At 40.4% G+C, this 20,060-nt stretch overlaps 1 protein-coding gene across 1 annotated transcript in view; it reads right to left on the bottom strand.

Moving 5' to 3' along the window:
- abcg8 (ATP binding cassette subfamily G member 8) overlaps window positions 1-20,060 on the bottom strand; it is a 37,033-nt gene that overhangs the window by 7,847 nt on the left and 9,126 nt on the right. Inside the window, exons 4-10 of the mRNA XM_033025520.1 lie at window positions 19,309-19,547; window positions 17,985-18,117; window positions 8,882-9,151; window positions 2,078-2,243; window positions 1,347-1,439; window positions 1,053-1,252; window positions 564-640 (exon numbers count right to left, since the gene is read on the bottom strand). Coding sequence (XP_032881411.1) covers window positions 564-640; window positions 1,053-1,252; window positions 1,347-1,439; window positions 2,078-2,243; window positions 8,882-9,151; window positions 17,985-18,117; window positions 19,309-19,547 — 1,178 coding nt within the window. The remainder of the gene's footprint in view (window positions 1-563; window positions 641-1,052; window positions 1,253-1,346; window positions 1,440-2,077; window positions 2,244-8,881; window positions 9,152-17,984; window positions 18,118-19,308; window positions 19,548-20,060) is intronic.

Raw genomic sequence — 20,060 nt, 5'->3', positions numbered from 1 at the left:
CGGGGGACAGGGCAAGCGGGGGGAGCCTCCTGGCGACCCACCTACGGCACCAGAATTCTCGCTGCTCTCCATGGCGGCTTCATTCTAGTTGCCGCTAATATTTCAATGTTGAAATATTTGCGGCGACCATAATCAGGCCGCAGAATGCGGGAAATCCTCACGACCATGAAGGCGACTCCCCGGCAACAACCAACATGTGGCGACCGTATGGCGACTGCATAGTCTCCTGCAGTCGCCTAAAAAGTCACCTAAGTGGGACAGACCCATTAGGCTTACATTAGGGTTACCATGTAAGAACACATTGGACATTTAGTATGAAACAGATCAGGTATCCACCCAAGTAGAAAATCAAGATTCACGAGACCCTTACTAATCAGAACCCTTTATTTTTCCTATTAGAGCCAATTGCATATGATTGCATATGATGTTCTCGCATATAGAAAATCATTTAGTTTATGAAGACGGTTTTCCATCTTCAAATTTTTTTCCATATTTTCCTTATAGACATTTGTTTGTTTTTCTCTGTGCATCTGATTCAGTCAGAAAAGTGAAGGTTAAGTTACCTTTGCAAAAAAATAGGAAGTGACGGAATACATCCCATCCTCCAACTCATGGTAAAGCATTGCCCTTTCTGAATGACCTAGGAAAAGAAAAATGATAATTGTGTCCATATCAAACAAAGTTAACAATGTAAGTGATCTTACCATTGGATATGGTCTACAAGTAGGCAAATGCTGACTAGCATTGTCGATGAGTTGGGCTGAAGGGCCTGTTTCTGTGCTGTATGACTCTGACTCTTAATTGCTTATTCTCCTACTTTTAGTTTTGTTACAGCCTTTTTAACTAACCTGACATTTATTGGGTTGCATTATTGCAGCATTTTTCTCAACCACAGTCAAATGTTTTTGAAGTATAATAACTCTATACCGTTTGGCAATAAAACAGATAATCTGGACACAGAAAGATCCTGAAGTTTTTTTTAAATTGTGATTGCATTTAAAATGAAATATTGAATTAAAATCTTTAAAATATAGACAATTAAAAAAACTTACATTTAGCAATAACATCTAAAACAACTGCAAACGGTGTGAGCGCACCTATCAGGTACAACAATGCCACTGTGTCCTGAATAGATATTTGTTTGTGACCTTCACTGTAGTATAAAAACCCAATCAGTAAAGACATCAACAGTGCCTCAAATCCATGGACAGCTAAAGTTGGCAAATCTCTGAAGTCATTAGAAACCTGTCGACTGGTACAAAATAAAAATTAGTTTAAAAGCTGTAAACTTACATCTTGGGTTTTATTAATTTAAAAAGTTTAGAATTGCAATTTAACTTTTCTACCTCAATAAGACAGAAAACTGCCTGAAGTGCCCAGCCAATTTGTCCATAGTTTCTGAGTTAATGTTAATAATCTTGTCAGAAGTCAGGGAGGCGCTAGAAGAATTTTTAAATGAGGTTGAAAAACATGAGCAATGTGTTTGAGATATTTTGTTTAAGATGTTATATTCAATATTTCCACAGACTTATTATATGCAAAATTACTGTTTAGAAACTGTATTTGACATGGATTAATTCAGTTTGCCTCATATCCAATGACTGTAGTTAATATTTACATAATAAATCCATAAATAATTCATGAACCACATGGAAAAGAAATAATTTTCAGATCAAATGTTCTTCTGATCTTAAAAAAAATAGACATTTTAAAGCCTTGTATTTGACACAATCACTAAAAAACTCAATACATTTAAATTACATTTGCATACATAATGTATTTAATATTCCAATTTTATCAGTTAAAAAGAGCAAGCCAACAGGTTTTCTTTCCCGTTTCTCCACCTTCAATTCGCCACATTCTGTCATTTCAGAGGCTTTTCCCATGATAAACTTTCCTCCTCAAACATCTCCTTAGCCATCCTCCAATATCTGTTGTTTATTGTCATCTTCTGCTTCTCCCATTGGGGAGAATTTGTTTTGGTTTTGAATTTATATGGTAAATCCACAGGGATACAAAATTGTAGCGATGATATTAGAGTCCGTTACAGCACTGAAGCTTCACTTCACCATATTACCTTAGAGTGTTGCTCTTATTTGGAGAGGTCTGACAGGTATTAGATTTCCATGTATAATCATCTGTGTCTCTGACTTTTTCCCAAAATATGGAAGCAAGTCTGTCAGCTTTATCCTGAGTAAGTTGCTCCTGTTCTTCGGAATGCCTATCGATGCTGGTAAGGTCAACTGCAGGAGGCAACATAATGCTTCTGAGAATGACTACTGATAATTCAAAACAATAACAACAAAATTACTTTTGTACAATTTTGGCCAAAATTTTGAGATAAAGGTAGGTGAGCCTTTCAAAGTTGACCATTATTAAGAGGTAATTCAGTCAGGAACATCTAGCAAGTGCACAGAGTTAAGTACACAAATCAAGACATGTCTTGGAGGTGAACATACAAAGTGCAGGAGTAACTCAGTTAGTCAGGCAGCATCTTAGGAGTACAAAGATAGATAACGTTTAAGGTCAGGAGCCTTCTTCAGACGTTTCTTGGAATTATCCAGCTCCTCCAGAATTTAAAATAATGATATTTTTCCATATCATCTTTATTTCAGTTCATTCCATCTTCTTTTCTCTCCTTCCTCATCATGTAACTTTGAGCAGAGATTCAGCGTGGAACTAACATAACAAATTATACAGAAATTGAAGCAGAAAATAATGGAAATACTCAACAGATCAGGTTGCATCTGTGGAGAGTAAACAACTCAGATTGATAACCAGAAGGAAAACAGAGGTGTGAAAATGCATACCTCAGGTTCAGGGACAGTATCTTCCCAATGCTTTTCAGGCAATTGAACCATCCTAACAACAACTAGAGAGCGGTCCTGAGCTACTATCTACCACATTGGAGACCCTCGGACTATCTTTAATCGGACTTTACTGGGCACTAAACTTTATTCCCTTTTATCATGTATCAGTACACTATGGATGACTTGATTGTAAACATGTAGAGTTTTTCCACTGACTAGTTAGTATGCAACAAAAGCTTTTCACTGTACCTTGGTACACATAACATTAAACAATAAGATAAACTAAACTAAAGGTAGAGATCAGAGATGTTTTAAGTCACAGAGAATGGAAATGAAAGAGAGAAGAGAATCCTGTATTAGGATGAGAGATTAAGAGAGACCAAAAGAAACAAAATGTGATGACATTTTGAGTTATAGATGAATGAAGAGAAAGAAAAAAAAATGTCAGAAATGTGAGGATGCAAAGTACTGCAGCTAATAGAAATCTGAAATACAAAGGATGCTGGAAATTCCCAGCAGGAAGGGTAGCATTTGTGGCAAGAGAAAAATGGGGTTACATTATAAGTTGTAGAAATTGCAGATGCTGGTTTACAAAAAAGGACACAAAGTGCTGGAATAATTCAGAGGGTCAAGCAGCATTTCTGGAGAACATGGATAGGTAACTTTCAGGTCAGGACCCTTCTTCAGACATTATGTGGATGAGCTTCCAATATAATTGGTCAGTCCAACACAAACTGGAAATGCAGGCTATTTGAAATTGTTGAATTCAGCACTGAGCATTAATGCCTTTGCTGTCATGTGTCTGATTGAAAGATAAGATGTTATTCCTTGAGCTTACGTTGGCCTTCATTGGAACAGTGTGAGAGGCTAAAGACAGATAATTCACAATGGATGAGTTGGAGAATTAAAGTGACAGATAACTGGAAGCTGCGTTTGCAATAGGAATAAATAATATTTTGTTTATTTCAATTTAATTTTCTCCATCTTTTCCTGACGAATCTAGCCTCTTTCATATGGTTCCCTGGCTATCAATCGGCCTCCATGGTCTGACTCAAGTGCTACATTTTTTGTTGTGCCATGTACTTTGACAAGGGCAGAATCATCTAAAAATGGGTCAGGGTATGTTAACCTGACATGAAAATAATGACACAATATCACTTGACAAAAGAATCCAGAGGTCCTTTTTTAGTTTCCCCCACATTTGGTCTATGTACTAGATACCTGAGTGAACTACAAAAATAAGGTTTTCCACTACTTGGCCAAGAACAAAAGTTAGGTGTTGAATACATCCTCTCAAATTTAGTGTCTGGATACAAATAGTCAATGACGCACACTACCTCTTGGTATCCTTATCCTGGAAAAAAAAGTCTGCATTCACCCTATCTGTTCCTCTCATGAACTTATAGTCCACTATAAGATCACCCCTCAGTATCCTGCACTCCAGGAATAAAATCCTAGCTTGCCCAACCTCTTCATACACCTCTCTGAAGGAAAAACAACTCCAGATTCGGAAACATGGAGTATGTGACAGGTAACACATTGTGATCAGTAAGCAGTCTTTCTGGGAGTATTTTGGACAAAATACACTATGTTCTGGACTTTGCCATGCTGTAAATATTGACGTAGAAAACCTCACTTGTTGAAGCAGTGCTTTGACATGGAGCGTGGAAACAGGCCCATTGTCCCAACATGTCCCATCTACACTAATCCCACCTGCATATCGCTCTAAACATATCCTATACATGTACCTGTCCAAAGGTTTTTTAAATGTTGTGATAGTACCAGCCTCAACTACCTCCTCCGGCAGCTTGTTCCATCTACCCACCACCCTGTGTGTACAAAATTACCCCACAGGTTCCAATTAAATCTTTTCCCCCTCACTTTAAACCTATATCCTCTAGCTCTTGATTCCCCTACTCTGAGCAAGAGACTGTGCATTTACCTGATCTATTCCACTCACAATTTTGTACACTTCTGTAAGATCACCTCTCATCCTCTTGTGCCCCAAGGAATAGTCCTAGCCTGCTCATCATCTCCCTATAGCTCAGGCTCTCGAGTCCTGGCAACATCCTTGAAAATCGGAAGACACAGAAAGCTGGAGTAACTCAGCGGGTCAGACAGCATTTCTGGAGAAAAGGAGAAAATCTTCTCTGCACTCTTTCCAACTTGAGACATGAGAAGATGCAGGCTTCAAACTTGCTCTCAACACAGAATTGATACCCTAAAGTGATACGTCCACTTACAGTGCATTCAGAGTATTCACACTTTATCCCCATTTTGTTACGTTACAGCCTTATTCTAAAATGGATTACATTTATTTTTATCATCAATCTACACACAATACCACATAATAAAAAAATGAAAAAAAGGTGTTTAGAAAATTTTGTAAAGTAATTAAAAACAAATAACTGAAATATCGCATTTACATAAGTATTCAAACCCTTTGCTATGACACTCAAAATTGAGCTTAGGTTCATCCTGTTTCCATTGATTATCCTTGAGATGTTTCTACAACTTAATTGGAGTCCACAAGTGGAAAATTAAATTGATTGGACATGATTTGGAAAGGCACACACCTGTCTACATAAGGTCCTTCAGTTGACAGTGCATGTCAGAGCAAATACCAAGCCATGAAGATGAAGGAATTGTCCGTAGACCTCTGAGACAGAATTGTTTCTTGACACAGATCTGGGGAAGGGTATAAAACATTTTTTGCAGCATTGCAGGTCCCGAAGAGCACAGTGGCCTCCGTCATTCTTAAATGGAAGAACTTTGAAACCACCAGGACTCTTCATAGAGCTGGCCACCCGGCCAAACTGAACAATTGGGGGAGAAGGGCCTTGGTCAGGATGGTCACTCTGACAAAGCGCCAGAGTTGCTCTGTGGAGATGGGAGAAACTTCCAGAAGGACAACTATACCTGCAACACTCCACCAATCAGGCTATTATGGTAGTGGCCAGGCGGAAGCCACTCCTCAGTAAAAGGCACATGACAGCCCGCTTGGAGTTTGCTAAAAAGAACTTAAACAAGATTCTCTGGTATGATTAAAGCAAGATTGAACTCTTTGGCCTGCATGCCAAGTCATGTCTGGAGGAAACCACCTGGCCAATACCATATCTACGGTGAAGCATGGTGGTGGCAGCATCATGCTGTGGGGATATTTTTCAGCGGCAGGAACTGGGAGACTAGTCAGGATCGAGGGAAAGATGAACGGAGCAAAGTACAGAGAGATCCTTGATGAAAACCTGCTCCAGAGTGTTCAGAACCTCAGACTGGGGCAGAGGTTCACCTTCCGACAAGACAACGACCCTAAGCACACAGCCAAGAAAACTCAGGAGTGGCTTTCTGACAAGTCTATGAATCTCCTTGTGGCCCAGCCAGAGCCCGGACTTGAACCCGATCGAATATCTCTGGAGGGACCTGAAAATAGCTGTGCATTGATGCTCCCCATCCAACCTGACAGAGTTTGAGAATGGGAGAAATTACCCAAATACAGGTGTGCCAAGCTTGAAGCGTCATACCCAAGAAGGCTTGAGGCTGTAATCGCTGCCTCTTATGTAAATGTGACATTTCAGTTATTTATTTTTAATTACTTTGCAAAAATTTCTAATCACCTGTTTTTACTTTTTTTTATGGGGTGTATAGATTGATGATAAAAAATGACTTTAATCAATTTTAGAATAAGGCTGAAACGTAACAAAATGTGGATAAGGTGAAGGGGTCTGAATACTTTCTGAATGCACTGTACACTCAATGGCAGCTTCTCACAATATACCTTGTATGATCCTATGGAAACCTTTCAGTCTTGTGGCTCACTCCCTTCCAAAAACTGGCTGCAGTAACAACAGTATGTGTCACGTCACAGTCTGTCTGTTAATCCACCCAGAAATACTTCCCCTACATACTTTACAAAATATTCCAAAGGAAAGGGTTAAATATGAAAACCTCTTTGAGGAGCACAATTATGTTATTGGAAAGAATGGGAATCAAAACGCTCGGAGACTTGTATGAATTAGGAAAATTATTATCATTTCAACAATTACAACTGAAATATAATTTGAAAAATAATCAATATTTTAAATATCTTCAAATCCGTGACTATCTGAAAAAATACACAAAAGACTATCATAACATGTCCCCAGACTTATTGGATGAAGCCCTGAAGACAAAGGCTGAATCAGCAAATCTAATATCATACTTATACAACATTATTTTAAATATAGAAATACCTACAACCGATGGTATTAGAAGAGACTGGGAACAAGAACTAGCTATAAAAATTTCAAAAGAGAGCTGGGATAAACACTTACTATATGTGCATAAATGCTCGATCAACGTACGACATACTCTAATTCAATATAAAACATTACATAGACTTATTATTAAAAAACTAAAATAAATAAACTTTTCCCCAATGTCTCACCCATTTGTGATAAATGTCAGTCACAAGAAGCTAACATAGCGCACTCTTTTGTTTTTTGTATAAAAATCCAAAAATTCTGGAACGAAATATTTGAAATCTTCACAAAATTATTTAAAATAAAACTTGTACCAAAAGCAGAATGGATCATTTTTGGAATATCGGAAGGTAACCCCGAATTAAACGTGTTTCAAAAGAACTTACTTAATTACGGGCTAATAATGGGAAAAAAGCTTATACTCAAATTTTGGAAAAATGCTCCAATACCAACAATAAAAATGTGGATTTCAAACATGTTCGAAACACTACACTTGGAAGAGATGAGACTCCTCCTAGCAGGCAAAGCAGACCACTTCCAAAAGACGTGGTCTGCATTTATGGAACTATTACAAGCATAAGGTGCAATAGTAATTTAAAATATAAATGGTACCAGGATCTGGTAACGGGGGGTATAAAATAAAATAAAAATTTTAAATATATACGGTTGGTATATCCTTTTTTGCGGAGTTTTGTGTTACAATAGAGCGATTGTTTTTCCTTTTTTTTCTTTTCTTTCTAGGGTCTTATTTCCTTTCTTTACTTCCTTCTCTAACTTCTTCCCTAAGGGGCTTTCTTTTCCCAACACTTTCCTGCACCTTCACGATTCTTGCTCACTTTCCTTACTTCTTTTATTTCTATCTTTTTTAAAGCTCGAAAAACGATGTGGTACAACAAATGTAATAAGATATATCTGATGTGTATTATTGTAATTTACTGTACTTCTAATAAAAAATAAAATTAAAATAAAATTATGTTATTGCATGATAGGAATCTGTATCTGTGGAACTAACTTTGCTTTATGTTTCTTTGGATCATTTCATTGTTCTTCTCACAGAGTAGCTAATCCTGGACATAGTTAACCATTAAATACCATAAGTATTTAAAGAAAAAGTAAATAAGAATTACAAAGATAAGGAAATTGAGGGGTACAGGGAACTGGTACAGAAGTAGAAGTGAGGCCTGGGTTAGATGAGCCCTGACTATAGTGAATGCCTGAACAGGGTTGAGGATTTGAATGGCTACTCTGGACCTGTATTTAAACTTCTTATGTCCTAGTCAATGACGCATTTTTTTAATTAACAGGGGCAAACTTTAACAGTCTGCAGCTATTGTAAATAGGGCATTACTGCTTGAAAGTGGGTCTGGCTTACACAGGACATGCCACCCTTTGCTTCGTATTATTTCAATTACTGGCAAGAATGGACAAAGCTCCTGCCTGTATCCAGTGGAACAAATCTTATGATGCACTTGTTTCCTCATATAATGCAAATTACAGCTTTGAGTAACAAATTAATTCAGCATTAGCACCTGCTCCTTTATAGCAACAGTGAATGGCCTACTCACGTCTTTAAAAGGCTCGCAGAAAATGATTTAAGTCTTGTGTTAAACATTTACCTCTGGAGTGTAGGAGTGCAACTTTTTCACCCTGGATCCATGGAAAGAAGCAGCACCACTGCCTCTTGATGCAAACCACCACCCCTCTTTCCCTTCCCAAGACCCCTGCGCACACAATTTCCACCACCCGGCCACCCCCCCCCCCCCCCCCCCCCTCCCGAGATACCAATCTGGAGTTTTGTAATTACTTGAAAGAAACATTTAATTGTTCACTTACCATAGAAATCACAAGGATTGCAATACTTTGGACAGGGGTATCCGATGGAGGTAAAGTAGGGAATCATATCCCTAGCTGTTCCACAATATGTTGTTAATCCTGAAGAGAGGAGAACGACCAGATCAAATAAATGGAATATGTCTGACCGCGGCTGGTGGATTGACATGACAATCAATCGGTTTCCCCTGGCAAGTCTTGAAAGAGTCATGACCAAATTGTGTGCCGTAAAACTGTCCAATCCAGAAGTTGGTTCATCCAGTATTAAAATACCTGGAACAAAAAGTATAAGATAATGAATCCAAAGAAGTACATTTCATAGTTGCTTTCTTTTCACTGGAGCTTGCATCTCACCATTAGCACCGTTTCCCTTCCCACAGCTGTGGACGGACCTGATGAGTATTTCTATTTTTTATTTTAGATTTTCAGCATCTGCAGTTCTATTTTTTGCTTTTCATGACTAAAAAGGGAAAGTTTGTAACTGAATGGAAGACAGAAGAAGTTAAAAGCAAAATGTTTTGTAGGAGAAGGTTAAAGTTCATAAGTTCATGTCATAGGAGCAGAATTAGGTCAGTCGGCCATCAAGTTTACTCCGCCATTCAATCATGGCTGATCTACCTTTCTCTCCCAACCTCATTCTTCTGCCTTCTCCCTGTAACCCCTGACACCCTTACTAAGCAATGTTGCTTAGTGGAGGTGTAAATGGGCAAAGCAGAATCATTATCAATATCTACTGTCAGAAAAATTGTGGACCTAGATTATGAAGGGGATCCTGGCTGATCTTGCACTGGTTTCTCTGTACCTCCCCCCACCCCTTCTACAAAAGTCCTTCAACCAGCTTTACAGTTCGCTACTTGGGCTCACACCTGCTTCTATCTCCAGTCTTTGTCCAACAATTTGCCTATCAGAGAACCCGAGGTCACCTGTTGCTGGCGTGGTTTGTCTGGCCCTTCTCTCTTCCAGCTTTCTTTCATGCACCCCCCTGAAATCAGTCTGAAGAAGGGGCCTGACCCAAAACGTCATATATCCATGTTCTCCAGAGATGCTGCCTGACCTGCTGAGTTACTCCAGCTTTTAGTGTCTATATTATGAAGGAGATTACTCAGTTCAGCACAACTCACAAAGGGCTTACTGATCAGCATGTTGAATGCCAAGTTGAGCTGAGCTCAAATATTTTAGTAGTCTAAGGAGAGTTCCAGACAAGTTAGGAGCAGATAATGAAAGGAATAATTAACTGGATCCCATGGTCATGTTTGCAGATGGAACTGTTACTAAACTTTAGACTTTAAACTTTAGAGATACAATACAATACAATACAATACAATACCTTTTATTTGTCATTTGAACCTCACATGAGGTTCAAACGAAATTTGGGTTCTGCAGCCGTACAAAAAAAGAACCAAGACACACACCAACACAATTCAATTCACATAAACATCCATCACAGTGAGTCCTCCTCACTGTGATGGAAGGCAAAACTTGTCTCTCCCCTGCTCTCCATTCCTCTCCCGAAGTCGAGGTCAAAGCCCCCGGCGGGCGCTAGCAAGTCCGCGGCCACTCAAAGCCACGCCGGGCGATGTAGGGCCCTGCCCCGGGTCTTGATGTTGGAGCCCCCGACGGGTGCTAGCAAGTCCGCGGCAATTTACAGCCGCGCCGGGCGTTGTAAGGCCCCCCTCCAGGTCACTCTCAACCCCGCAATTCGGGCGGGAGAAGTCGCCGTTGCCGGTGCCCCGCAAAGCGGTCTCCCACCGGGGACCCGCGAGCTCCCGGTGTCACCATCCACCGGAGTCGGGTCGCAGCAGCTCGCCGCCGCAGCTCTCCGCGCTCCGAAGCTGGCTAGCTCCACGGAGGTAGGTCCGCAGCTCCCCAGCTCCACAGGCTCCGTGACTTCAGCCCCCACGTCGCTCCGGTTCGAGGCCGCTCCACGGTGCTAGGCCCCAATGGCAACGGAGACCCGACAGGGAAAAGGTCGGGTCTCCATGCAGGGAAGAGATTTAAAAGTTTCCCCCACCCACACCCCACCCCCCACACATACACATTTAAAAACCTGCTACAAACTAAACCCTCAACAGGACAAAAAAATAAAAAATACCCAGACAGACTGCAGAGGCCGCTGCGACGTCGGTCGCGCCGTGGAAACAGGCCCTTTGGCCGACTGAGTTCACAGCGACCAGCGATCCCCGTACACTAACACTATCATACACACTAGGGACAATTTACAATTTTTAATGAAGGCAATTAACCTACAAATCTATATGTCTTGTAGTGTGGGAGGAAATTGGAGCACCCGGAGGATACCCACGCGGTCACAGGGAGAACGTACAAATTCGGTACAGACTGCACTCAGGATCGAACCTGGGTCTCTGGCAAGGTAAGGCAGCAACTCTACCACTGCGTCACTGTGCCGCCCCACAGCTGTCACCACAATTTGGAGGGGGGCATTTTCAACAGTGAATGCATAGAATTATTAGAGACGGGCCCTCAGAAACAGGCCCTTTAGTTCCACCAATTAATCCCATATTTATTTCTCCCCGCATTCTCATCAACTGCTCCCAGATTTTATAGCCTTCCCACACACTAGGGGCAATTTAGAGTGATCAAAGGAAACAGGAGCTGTCAAGGGAAACCCACAAAGATACATGGAGAAAGAGGGAACATGCTGGATTAACTCAGCGGGTTAGTCTGAAGAAAGGTCCCGACCCGAAAGATTACCTATCCATGTTCTCCAGAAATACTGCCTGACCCGCTGATTTACTCCAGTATTTCATGTCTTTCTTTGTGTAAATCAGCAACTGCAATTCCTAATTTATTATAGTCAGATGGAAAACCTGCAAATTCCACACAGAGAGCGCCTGAGATTAGGATTGATGTCAAGGACAAAGGGGGACCCGGTGTGGGGGGACCGCTGAGAGCAAAGGACGACCAGTACTGGGGAGGTGGGGGGCGTCGAGAACTAAAGGGGAGCAGGGATGGGGTGGACAATGAAGAAGAGATGAATAATTTTTGTAACTTTGTCAGTGCCTTTGTGGCGACTCTTTTGCTTTGAATGCAAAAACAAAGAATTTCACAGCACCTAGCTAGGTGCAAGTGACAATAAAGTATCATCATCCTAATGATTCTCTATAGTAAGTATTTTGATGCATTTTTCTCATATGCTAAATCCCCTTACAGGCCATCCCCAAGTTACAATAACTCAACTTACAACACCTGTGCATATGAGCGAGCACCATATTGAATTCAAAAGTCCAATGTACATATATACGAGCACTCTTACGAAAAGCAGAATTAGTTTCTCCATTTTAGTAATTGTTCTTTCATATTAGTCTTATGCACTTTTGATGCCATTCATTACAATACAATACAATATTTCCGACTTATGGGTCTGTAAAATCAGAACCTGTTCATTACCTTGGGATGGCCTGCACTGAATTTATCATTTAAAAAATTAGCTGCAATCTTTCAGAATGCTTTTCTATTTTTGATTTGAATTTTCCCAGGATTGAAATCCCTTCACTAAAGAACTAGATTTCACAGTTGATCTAATGCATTGTGATGGGAAAGTTGATCAATCAAGATGGATAATATAGAGCATTCTCTAAGAATAGCCATGGAACCCCATGAGCCCCCTGACCTAATAAGAGAGCACTAAATACAGGAATACATGATATTCAAAGTCCTTAGAGGAATATAAGCAGCACAGAATATCAACATCAATGTAGAGGCAGGTAAAAGTAAGAAAATCATTGACAGTGTATTTAGATTTTGCTTTACACACTGAAGAAAGTAACAGTGGAGGTATTGTGAGGAATTTGCTCAGAAAATATCTTATGCCAATTTACTGAATCATAATGAATAAAATAGCAAAGGAAGTTAAGGTCAATCGCTTCTGTGACTATATCTATTGTAGAAGGTACAATATATCTATTGTAGAAGGTCAAATGCACCTGGCTGACACTCTGTCTCGAGTTCCCAGGAGTTCCACAGTTCAGCATGCGGATGAGGAGGACAGCTTTGATGTCTTGACAGTCAACTACATATCCTCTTCACGCTTTGTTGAGTTAAAGAGACACACAGCAGATGACACGATCCTACAGACACTCAGCACTATCATCAGACATGATCGGTCCAGCAAGCAAGCTGTTTGCCCTTATTTTCCTTTTAGAGAAGAACTAACTATTGAAGACGGGCTCATCATGAAGGGTCACAAAGCAGTCATTCCTTTGTCACTACAAAAGGAGTACATCAGCATCATGCACAGAGGGCATCCTGGTGCAGAAGCTACTAAACCGAGAGCAAGAGACGTCGTTTTCTGGCCTACAATGACGGACGACATCAAGCAGGAGATACAGTCATGCTCTGTGTGTAACAGCACAAAATCACACCAGCAGAAAGAACCACTTCCAGACCTATATTGGACAACTGTGGCAACAGACATCTTTGAATGGCACAGTCAGCAGTACTTGGTGCTAGTGGACTCATATTCAGGCTGGTATGAGATTGAACTGCTTCATGATGCTTTTTGAGCAACAGTCATCTCAAAACTTAAGAGACACTTTTCAGTTCATGGAGCATCACACCCTCATATGAGACAATGCCAGACAGTTCACAAGCCAGCGCTTTAAAGACTTTGTTACACAGTGGGACTTCACTCATGTTACCAGCAGCCCAGAGTATCCCCAATCTAATGGGCTAGCTGAAAGAGCTGTCCGCAACGCTAAACAATTCATGGAGAAGTCTCACAGAGACGGAACTGATGTTTTTCTAATCCTCCTCAATCTCAGAAACATGCCACATGACACAAAGCTTGGATCTCAAGCACAAAGACTAATGACAAGGCAAACACGTACTACTCCCAGTCTCAAGGAAGCTGCTTGAGCCACATATGCATAAGACTCAGGAGGTAAAAGCCCAACTTCTAAATAAAAGACTGTCACAAAAAGTGTGCTATGACAAATCAAGCCGACCGCTTCAGCCTTTGATGGAAGGAAAGGTTGTCAGGTTACAGACCACACAAGGTTACAACCGACCACAGGTTATTCACTCAGAAGGAAAGCTGTACAGAACGAATCGCAGATACATTTTGCCTGTAGTCGAGCCTGCCCCAACACAGCTAAATCCAAGTGACACTAATCACCAGGATACTGGACTTGGGTCAAAAGACTATAACACTCTCACAAGAGACAGACAAGAAATAATGGACCATGAGCAGCTCCAGGTTCAGGTGCCTGTAGCTAAGCTGTCTTTGAACACCACTGAAAGTCTGTACAGAACACGCTCAGATCGTGTCAGTAAGCCAAATCCGAAATACAGCGACTGAATTCACTTGTCAGCTAACTATACAGTGCGTTCAGAAAGTATTCAGACCACTTTTTCCGCATTTTGTTACTTTACAGCCTTATTTTAAAATGGTTTAAATTCATTATTTTATCATCAATCTACACACAATACCCCAGAATGAAGAAACGAAAACAGGTGTTTAGAAATTTTTACAAAGTACTTAAAAAGAAATAACTGAAATATCACATTTACATAAGTATTCCGACCCTTTGCTATGATGCTCAAAATTGAGCTTAGGTTCATCCTGTTTCCATTGATTATCCTTGAGATGGTTCTATAATTTGATTGGAGTCCACCAGTGATAAATTAAATTGATTGGATAAGATTTGGAAAGGCGCACACCTGTCTATATAAGGTCCCACAGTTGACAGTGCATGTCAGAGCAAAAACCAAGCCATGAAGATGAAGGAATTGTGCGTAGACTTCTGAGACAGGATTGTGTCGAGACACAGATGTGGGGAAGGGTATAAAACAATTTCTGCAGCATTGCAGGTCCCGAAGAGCACAGTGGCCTCTGTCATTCTTAAATGGAAGAACTTTGGAACCACCAGGACTCTTCATAGAGCTGGCCGCCCGGCCAAACTGAGCAATCGGGGGAGAAGGGCCTTGGTTAGGGAGGTGACCGAGAACCCGATGGTCACTCTGACAGAGCTTTAGAGTTCCTCTGAGGATATGGGAGAACATTCCAGAAGGACAACTATATCTGCAGCACTCCACCAATCAGGCCTTTCTGGTAGGGTGGCCAGGGAAGCCACTCTTCAGTAAAAGGCACATGACAGCCCACTTGGAGTTTGCCAAAAGACATGAGAAACAAGATTCTCTGGTCTGATGAAACCAAGATTGAACTCTTTGGCCTGAATGCCAAGCATCACGTCTGGAGGAAACCAGGCACCACTCATCACCTGGCCAATACCATACCTACGGTGAAGCATGGTGATGGCAGCATCATGCTGTGGGGATGTTTTTCAGTGGCAGGAACTGGGAGACTAGTCAGGATCGAGGGAAAGATGAATGTAGCAAAGTACAGAGAGATCCTTGATGAAAACCTGCTCCAGAGCATTCTGGACCTCAGACTGGAGCAGAGGTTCACCTTCCAACAGGACAATGACCCTGAGCACACAGCCAAAACAACGTAGGAGTGGCTTCGTGACAAGTCTGTGAATGTCCTTGAGTGGCCCAGCCAGAACCCAGACTTGAACCTGATCGAACATCTCTGGAGGGACCTGAAAATAGCTGTGCGTCGACGCTCCCCATCCAACCTGACAGAACTTGAGAGGATCTGCAGAGAAGAACTTTAGTGTCATTTGCCTTATTTGTGATTAGTTAGTTAGTTAGTTCTATTGTTACATATTTATCACAAATTATTCCTAAAGGGTTCTACGATGAGATTTAAACATGCTTACCTGTCCACATATGTTCTCTGAGACGATCTGCAGAGAAGAATGTGAGAAATTACCCAAATACAGGTGTGCCAAGCTTGTAGCGTCATAACCAAGAAGACTTGAGGCTATAATAGCTGCCAACGGAGCCTCAACAAAGTACTCAGTAAAGAGTCTGAATATTTATGTAAATGTGATATTTCAGTTATTTATTTTTAATTACTTTGCAAAAATTTCTAAACACCTATTTTCGTGTTTTTATTATGGGGTATTGTGTGTAGATTGATGATAAAAAAAATGAATTTAAACAATTTTCAAATAAGGCAAATACGAAACAAAATGTGGAAAAAGTGAAGGGGTCTGGTAACTTTCTGAATGCACTGTACAGACACATGGTTCAGGTTAATATATAGTGTGCTGAAAGCTGACAATCAGGTGTTCAAGTCAATATGTTAAATGTGTTTACTACTGCTGTGACCTTAATTTTGTGTTTCACAGTGTGTATACTTGTTTGGCTATAGCAACTGAATGTATCTGTTGGATTTTGGTCATTTTGCTACATTTTGTAAGTCCTGCTATATTTATTACTTAACAAGATATTTTATCATTATATGGAACAGGAGCTAAAGGGCCTGTCCCACTTGAGCGACCTAATCCATGAGTTCTGGCGAGTTTGCCCTCAACTCATACTCACAGCATGGTCGACACGAGGTCATAGGAGGTCTTCGTAACTTTCCTTCATGCCTGAGAGTGGTCTCCGTGTACTAGAGGCCTCAGCTAGGTTGCGGCGTTTTTTTCAATATGTTAAAAAATGCCCGGGAGTAAAAAAAGGGAAAAAATCGATACTTTTTTTATTCGTAGGTTTAGTCGTATTAGGTCGTAGTAGGTCGGCATGTTAGTTGTAGGTAATCGAGGGTAGTCAAAGGTGGTCGAAGGCAGTCGTAGATAGTCTTCATCATAGTCGAAGGGAGGTCGAAGGAGATCAAAGAAGGTCGTCTTCACTCTCCACTATTTGGTGTTCAATTTTCTCGAAGTTAGTCGTAGCTAGTTGAAGCTGGTCTTCAACATAGTCAAAGGAGGTCTTCAACATGTCATTTTTTCAAACTCTTCTAAAGTCGCCAATTAGGTCGCCCAAGTGGGACAGCCCCTTAAGGAAAGGGGATGTAGATCAGTCACTGTGTTCACAGTCTATGTTGTGCTATTGCAGATGCCGTACCTGGAGGAAGTTATCCTGTGCATGCGGGTAACTGGGCGAGGTGCGGGTGGTAACAGTGGTTTTGGTGACTGCGGCCATATCTGTTACGTTGCATCGTCGATAGTCATTAAACCAGGTTTGAAACTAAATAACTTGACATTATTTATGAAACCTCAAACATCTATGGTAGCAATTGTAGAGCAGAAATGGAGTGACATCGAAAGGGCATAACGGTTAAATTACAAGAGACCAAGATGTATTAAATACAACTAATTCATTCTCTTTTTCTGAACCCATGGAGTACATCTTTGAATGAATACATTGTGGAATCTTTCTTTGGTGGATATCAGGGAGGGAAAGAAAGAGAAGACACAACCGAGGAAATACAACCCTTGGAGAAGGTGAATGACTGAGACTGAAAGTCAGAACAGAATACCCAATCTTCAGTTTGAGATTGATACACAGAAATAAATTAGATTGCAAAAGCAGTCATGACTTTTTTAACTCTTTGCAGAATAATTAGAAAAGGAAGCAATGTCCAAAGATTGAAAAGTAACTAACAACTGAAAATGACTTTGAGACCAAGGAAATTGTAGATTTATGCCACTCGCACACTGTAACTTGCGGTTGTTGATTTAACAGATATCCTGGAAGAAAGTAATGAAGCACTAGGCAAGCCAAAGATTTTGAAATTGGGCATCATTATGTATCCATGAGGATATTAATTTGTGGCTAATTTATTTGTGGAACTCGTATAGCCTGTTTACAAAGCATAGGAAAGGTTTAGAAGGATATGGGCCAAACACAGGCAGGTAGGACTAGTGTAGATGGGCCATCTTGGGCGGCATAGGCAAGTTGGGTTGAAAGGTTTATTTCCATGCTGTATGACTCTATGAATTTCTATGGGTGAACCTAGTAAATTTCCTATATATTAGTGACTGGTCCACAATGGAATATCAGACAGGCTTTTGTAGGTGAGTCAGAATTTTGTCAAACTTGAGCAAAGAGAAGTGTGAATGTAGGTTGGATGTTATGAACAAGAAGAAGTAAAATTTAGTCACCAAACTCCTACCGATTGTCAATGAGCACTTTTCCAACATAAAAAGTTTAAGCTCGATGGCAGCCATGGCTTCAGGTGACAAACCCTAGGATTTCTGGAGAAAATAATGTGACATGAACAAAAGGATAATGTTACCAGGATTCCACAGAAGCTGAACTCCAATGCTCACTCGACGTCGCTCCCCTCCAGAGACCCCTCGTGTGAAGTTATTCCCGACTTTAGTGTTTGCACATTGTCTCAGTCGCAGTTCCGCTATAACATCCTCTATCTGAAAAACATAGAAAATGACTTTACTAGCTATCTGCTGCTCTATTGTTACTTAGCTTATTACTGCCTGATTTTAATTCAAAGAGAAAGTCAAAATAATTATAATAAAACTCTGGTAATCTGCTGTTTTATTGTCACGTGTACCTAAGTACAGTGAAATTATTTTTTTGCAGTGACAATCCTACCATACATTAGGCACAATCATCCAAAGTACAAGAGTGTGAGATAATGGACCACACTGAGTCAGTACATAAGAGTCATCACGTTTCAGGTGCCATCTTCCTCATGGTTCAGCACCTGGTCCCTCTGTTCTGACTTCTTTAAACTCATGGATTCCCCTATTCCTCATGTCCCTTTAAACTCATGGATACTCCTGTTCCCCATGTTTCTTTAAACTCATGGGTACCCCTGTATCCCTCTGTATGTCAATGTTGTTAAGGGGTCTTGCCATAATATCGGGATCCTCTGTCTACTTTTTCTTCATCACCAATGGAACATGGAGTAGGAATCCTAGTTGATATTTAACCTCTTCCTAGCAGAAAGAATAAAGTAGAAAATTAACTGACACTACACAGATGAACCCAAGATCTTCATGACTTCACATCTCTTATTTCCACACAGTGCACTGTTATTTGTTGGAATGTAATAAAGAATGAGGATTTTGGGGATTCCATTAAAACTTACTGAAAAATGAAAGGCCAAGATAGAATGGATGTGGGAAGTATGTTTCCAGTAATACGAGAGTCTAGAACTAGAGGGCACAGCCTCAGAATAAAAGGACATACCTTTAGAATGGAGATGAAGAGGAATTTCTTTAGCCAGCAGTGAATCTGTAGAATTTATTGCCACAGACGGCTGTGGAGGCCAAGTCATTGGATATTTTTAAAGCGGAAATTGATAGGTTCGTGATTAGTAAGTGTGTCAAAAGATTATGGGGAGAAGGCTGGAGAATGGGGATGAGCGGGAAAAAATAGATCAGCCATGATCAAATGGCAGAGTAGACTTGATGGCTAAATGGCCTAATTCTGCTCTTGTGTCTTATGGAAAAATTTTTTTAAACTGTCTATCGGCAGAAGGTGCAGAACGATGGGACAGAGCAGTGAAATTAATTTTACATTGCAGTGACAAAAAATCATTAATCCCAGACGGAGGACTAACTCGTCTCATTTCTTGAAATTTCTATGAACCTTACCCTTTCGTTTCTCTGTTCTTCAGAAAAGTCTCTTGGAAGACGTAACTTTGCAACAAATGTAAATGTTTCTCTTACAGTGAGGTTGGGTAATAATCGGTCATCCTGTCGTACATGGGCAATGCACTTTTTAACCAGTTGCCTGTTGACTGGTGTTCCATTGATCAATATTTTACCAGATTTGATTTTCCCTCCTGCATCTCTGCAAGTGATGATGTCAAGTAAAGATGTCTTCCCACATCCTGTTGATCCACAAAGAGCCGTAGACACATCCATAAATTACACAAAAATATTGTTTAACTTATGTTATGAATCCATTTAATTAATTTCCAAATCTTGTATGATACTAATCCAACAGTTTTATGCGACAATAGCACTGTTACAAAATAATATTGTAACAATTGTATAAATCTGGTGACTATTGCAGAGAGACTCAATGGGCTGTTTTGATGCATTATATGCTTAACCGGGATTGTACTTATGTATGACAATAATCTTACTGATCTGTATGCAGAAAAAAATCTCACTGTACCTTGGTACACGTGATAATAGAGGAACCATTGAACCATTTTGCCTTGAATAACTACCATATATTGAAAGTTAAGGGAAGTGATGATGGTATTGCGTCGCCATCTACATGAAATGGCTGGTTGAGGATCAAACATGGCAGGTATATTGTGTCAATATATTAACATTAGAAGATGCTTGAAATTGATGTTCTTAAGCTGAGCAAATTGGGACATTGTCTAATGAAC

This window comes from Amblyraja radiata, chromosome 8, assembly GCF_010909765.2.
Source record: "Amblyraja radiata isolate CabotCenter1 chromosome 8, sAmbRad1.1.pri, whole genome shotgun sequence".
NCBI classification, from domain to species: domain Eukaryota; kingdom Metazoa; phylum Chordata; class Chondrichthyes; order Rajiformes; family Rajidae; genus Amblyraja; species Amblyraja radiata.
This window is presented reverse-complemented; position numbering and strand designations above follow the sequence as displayed.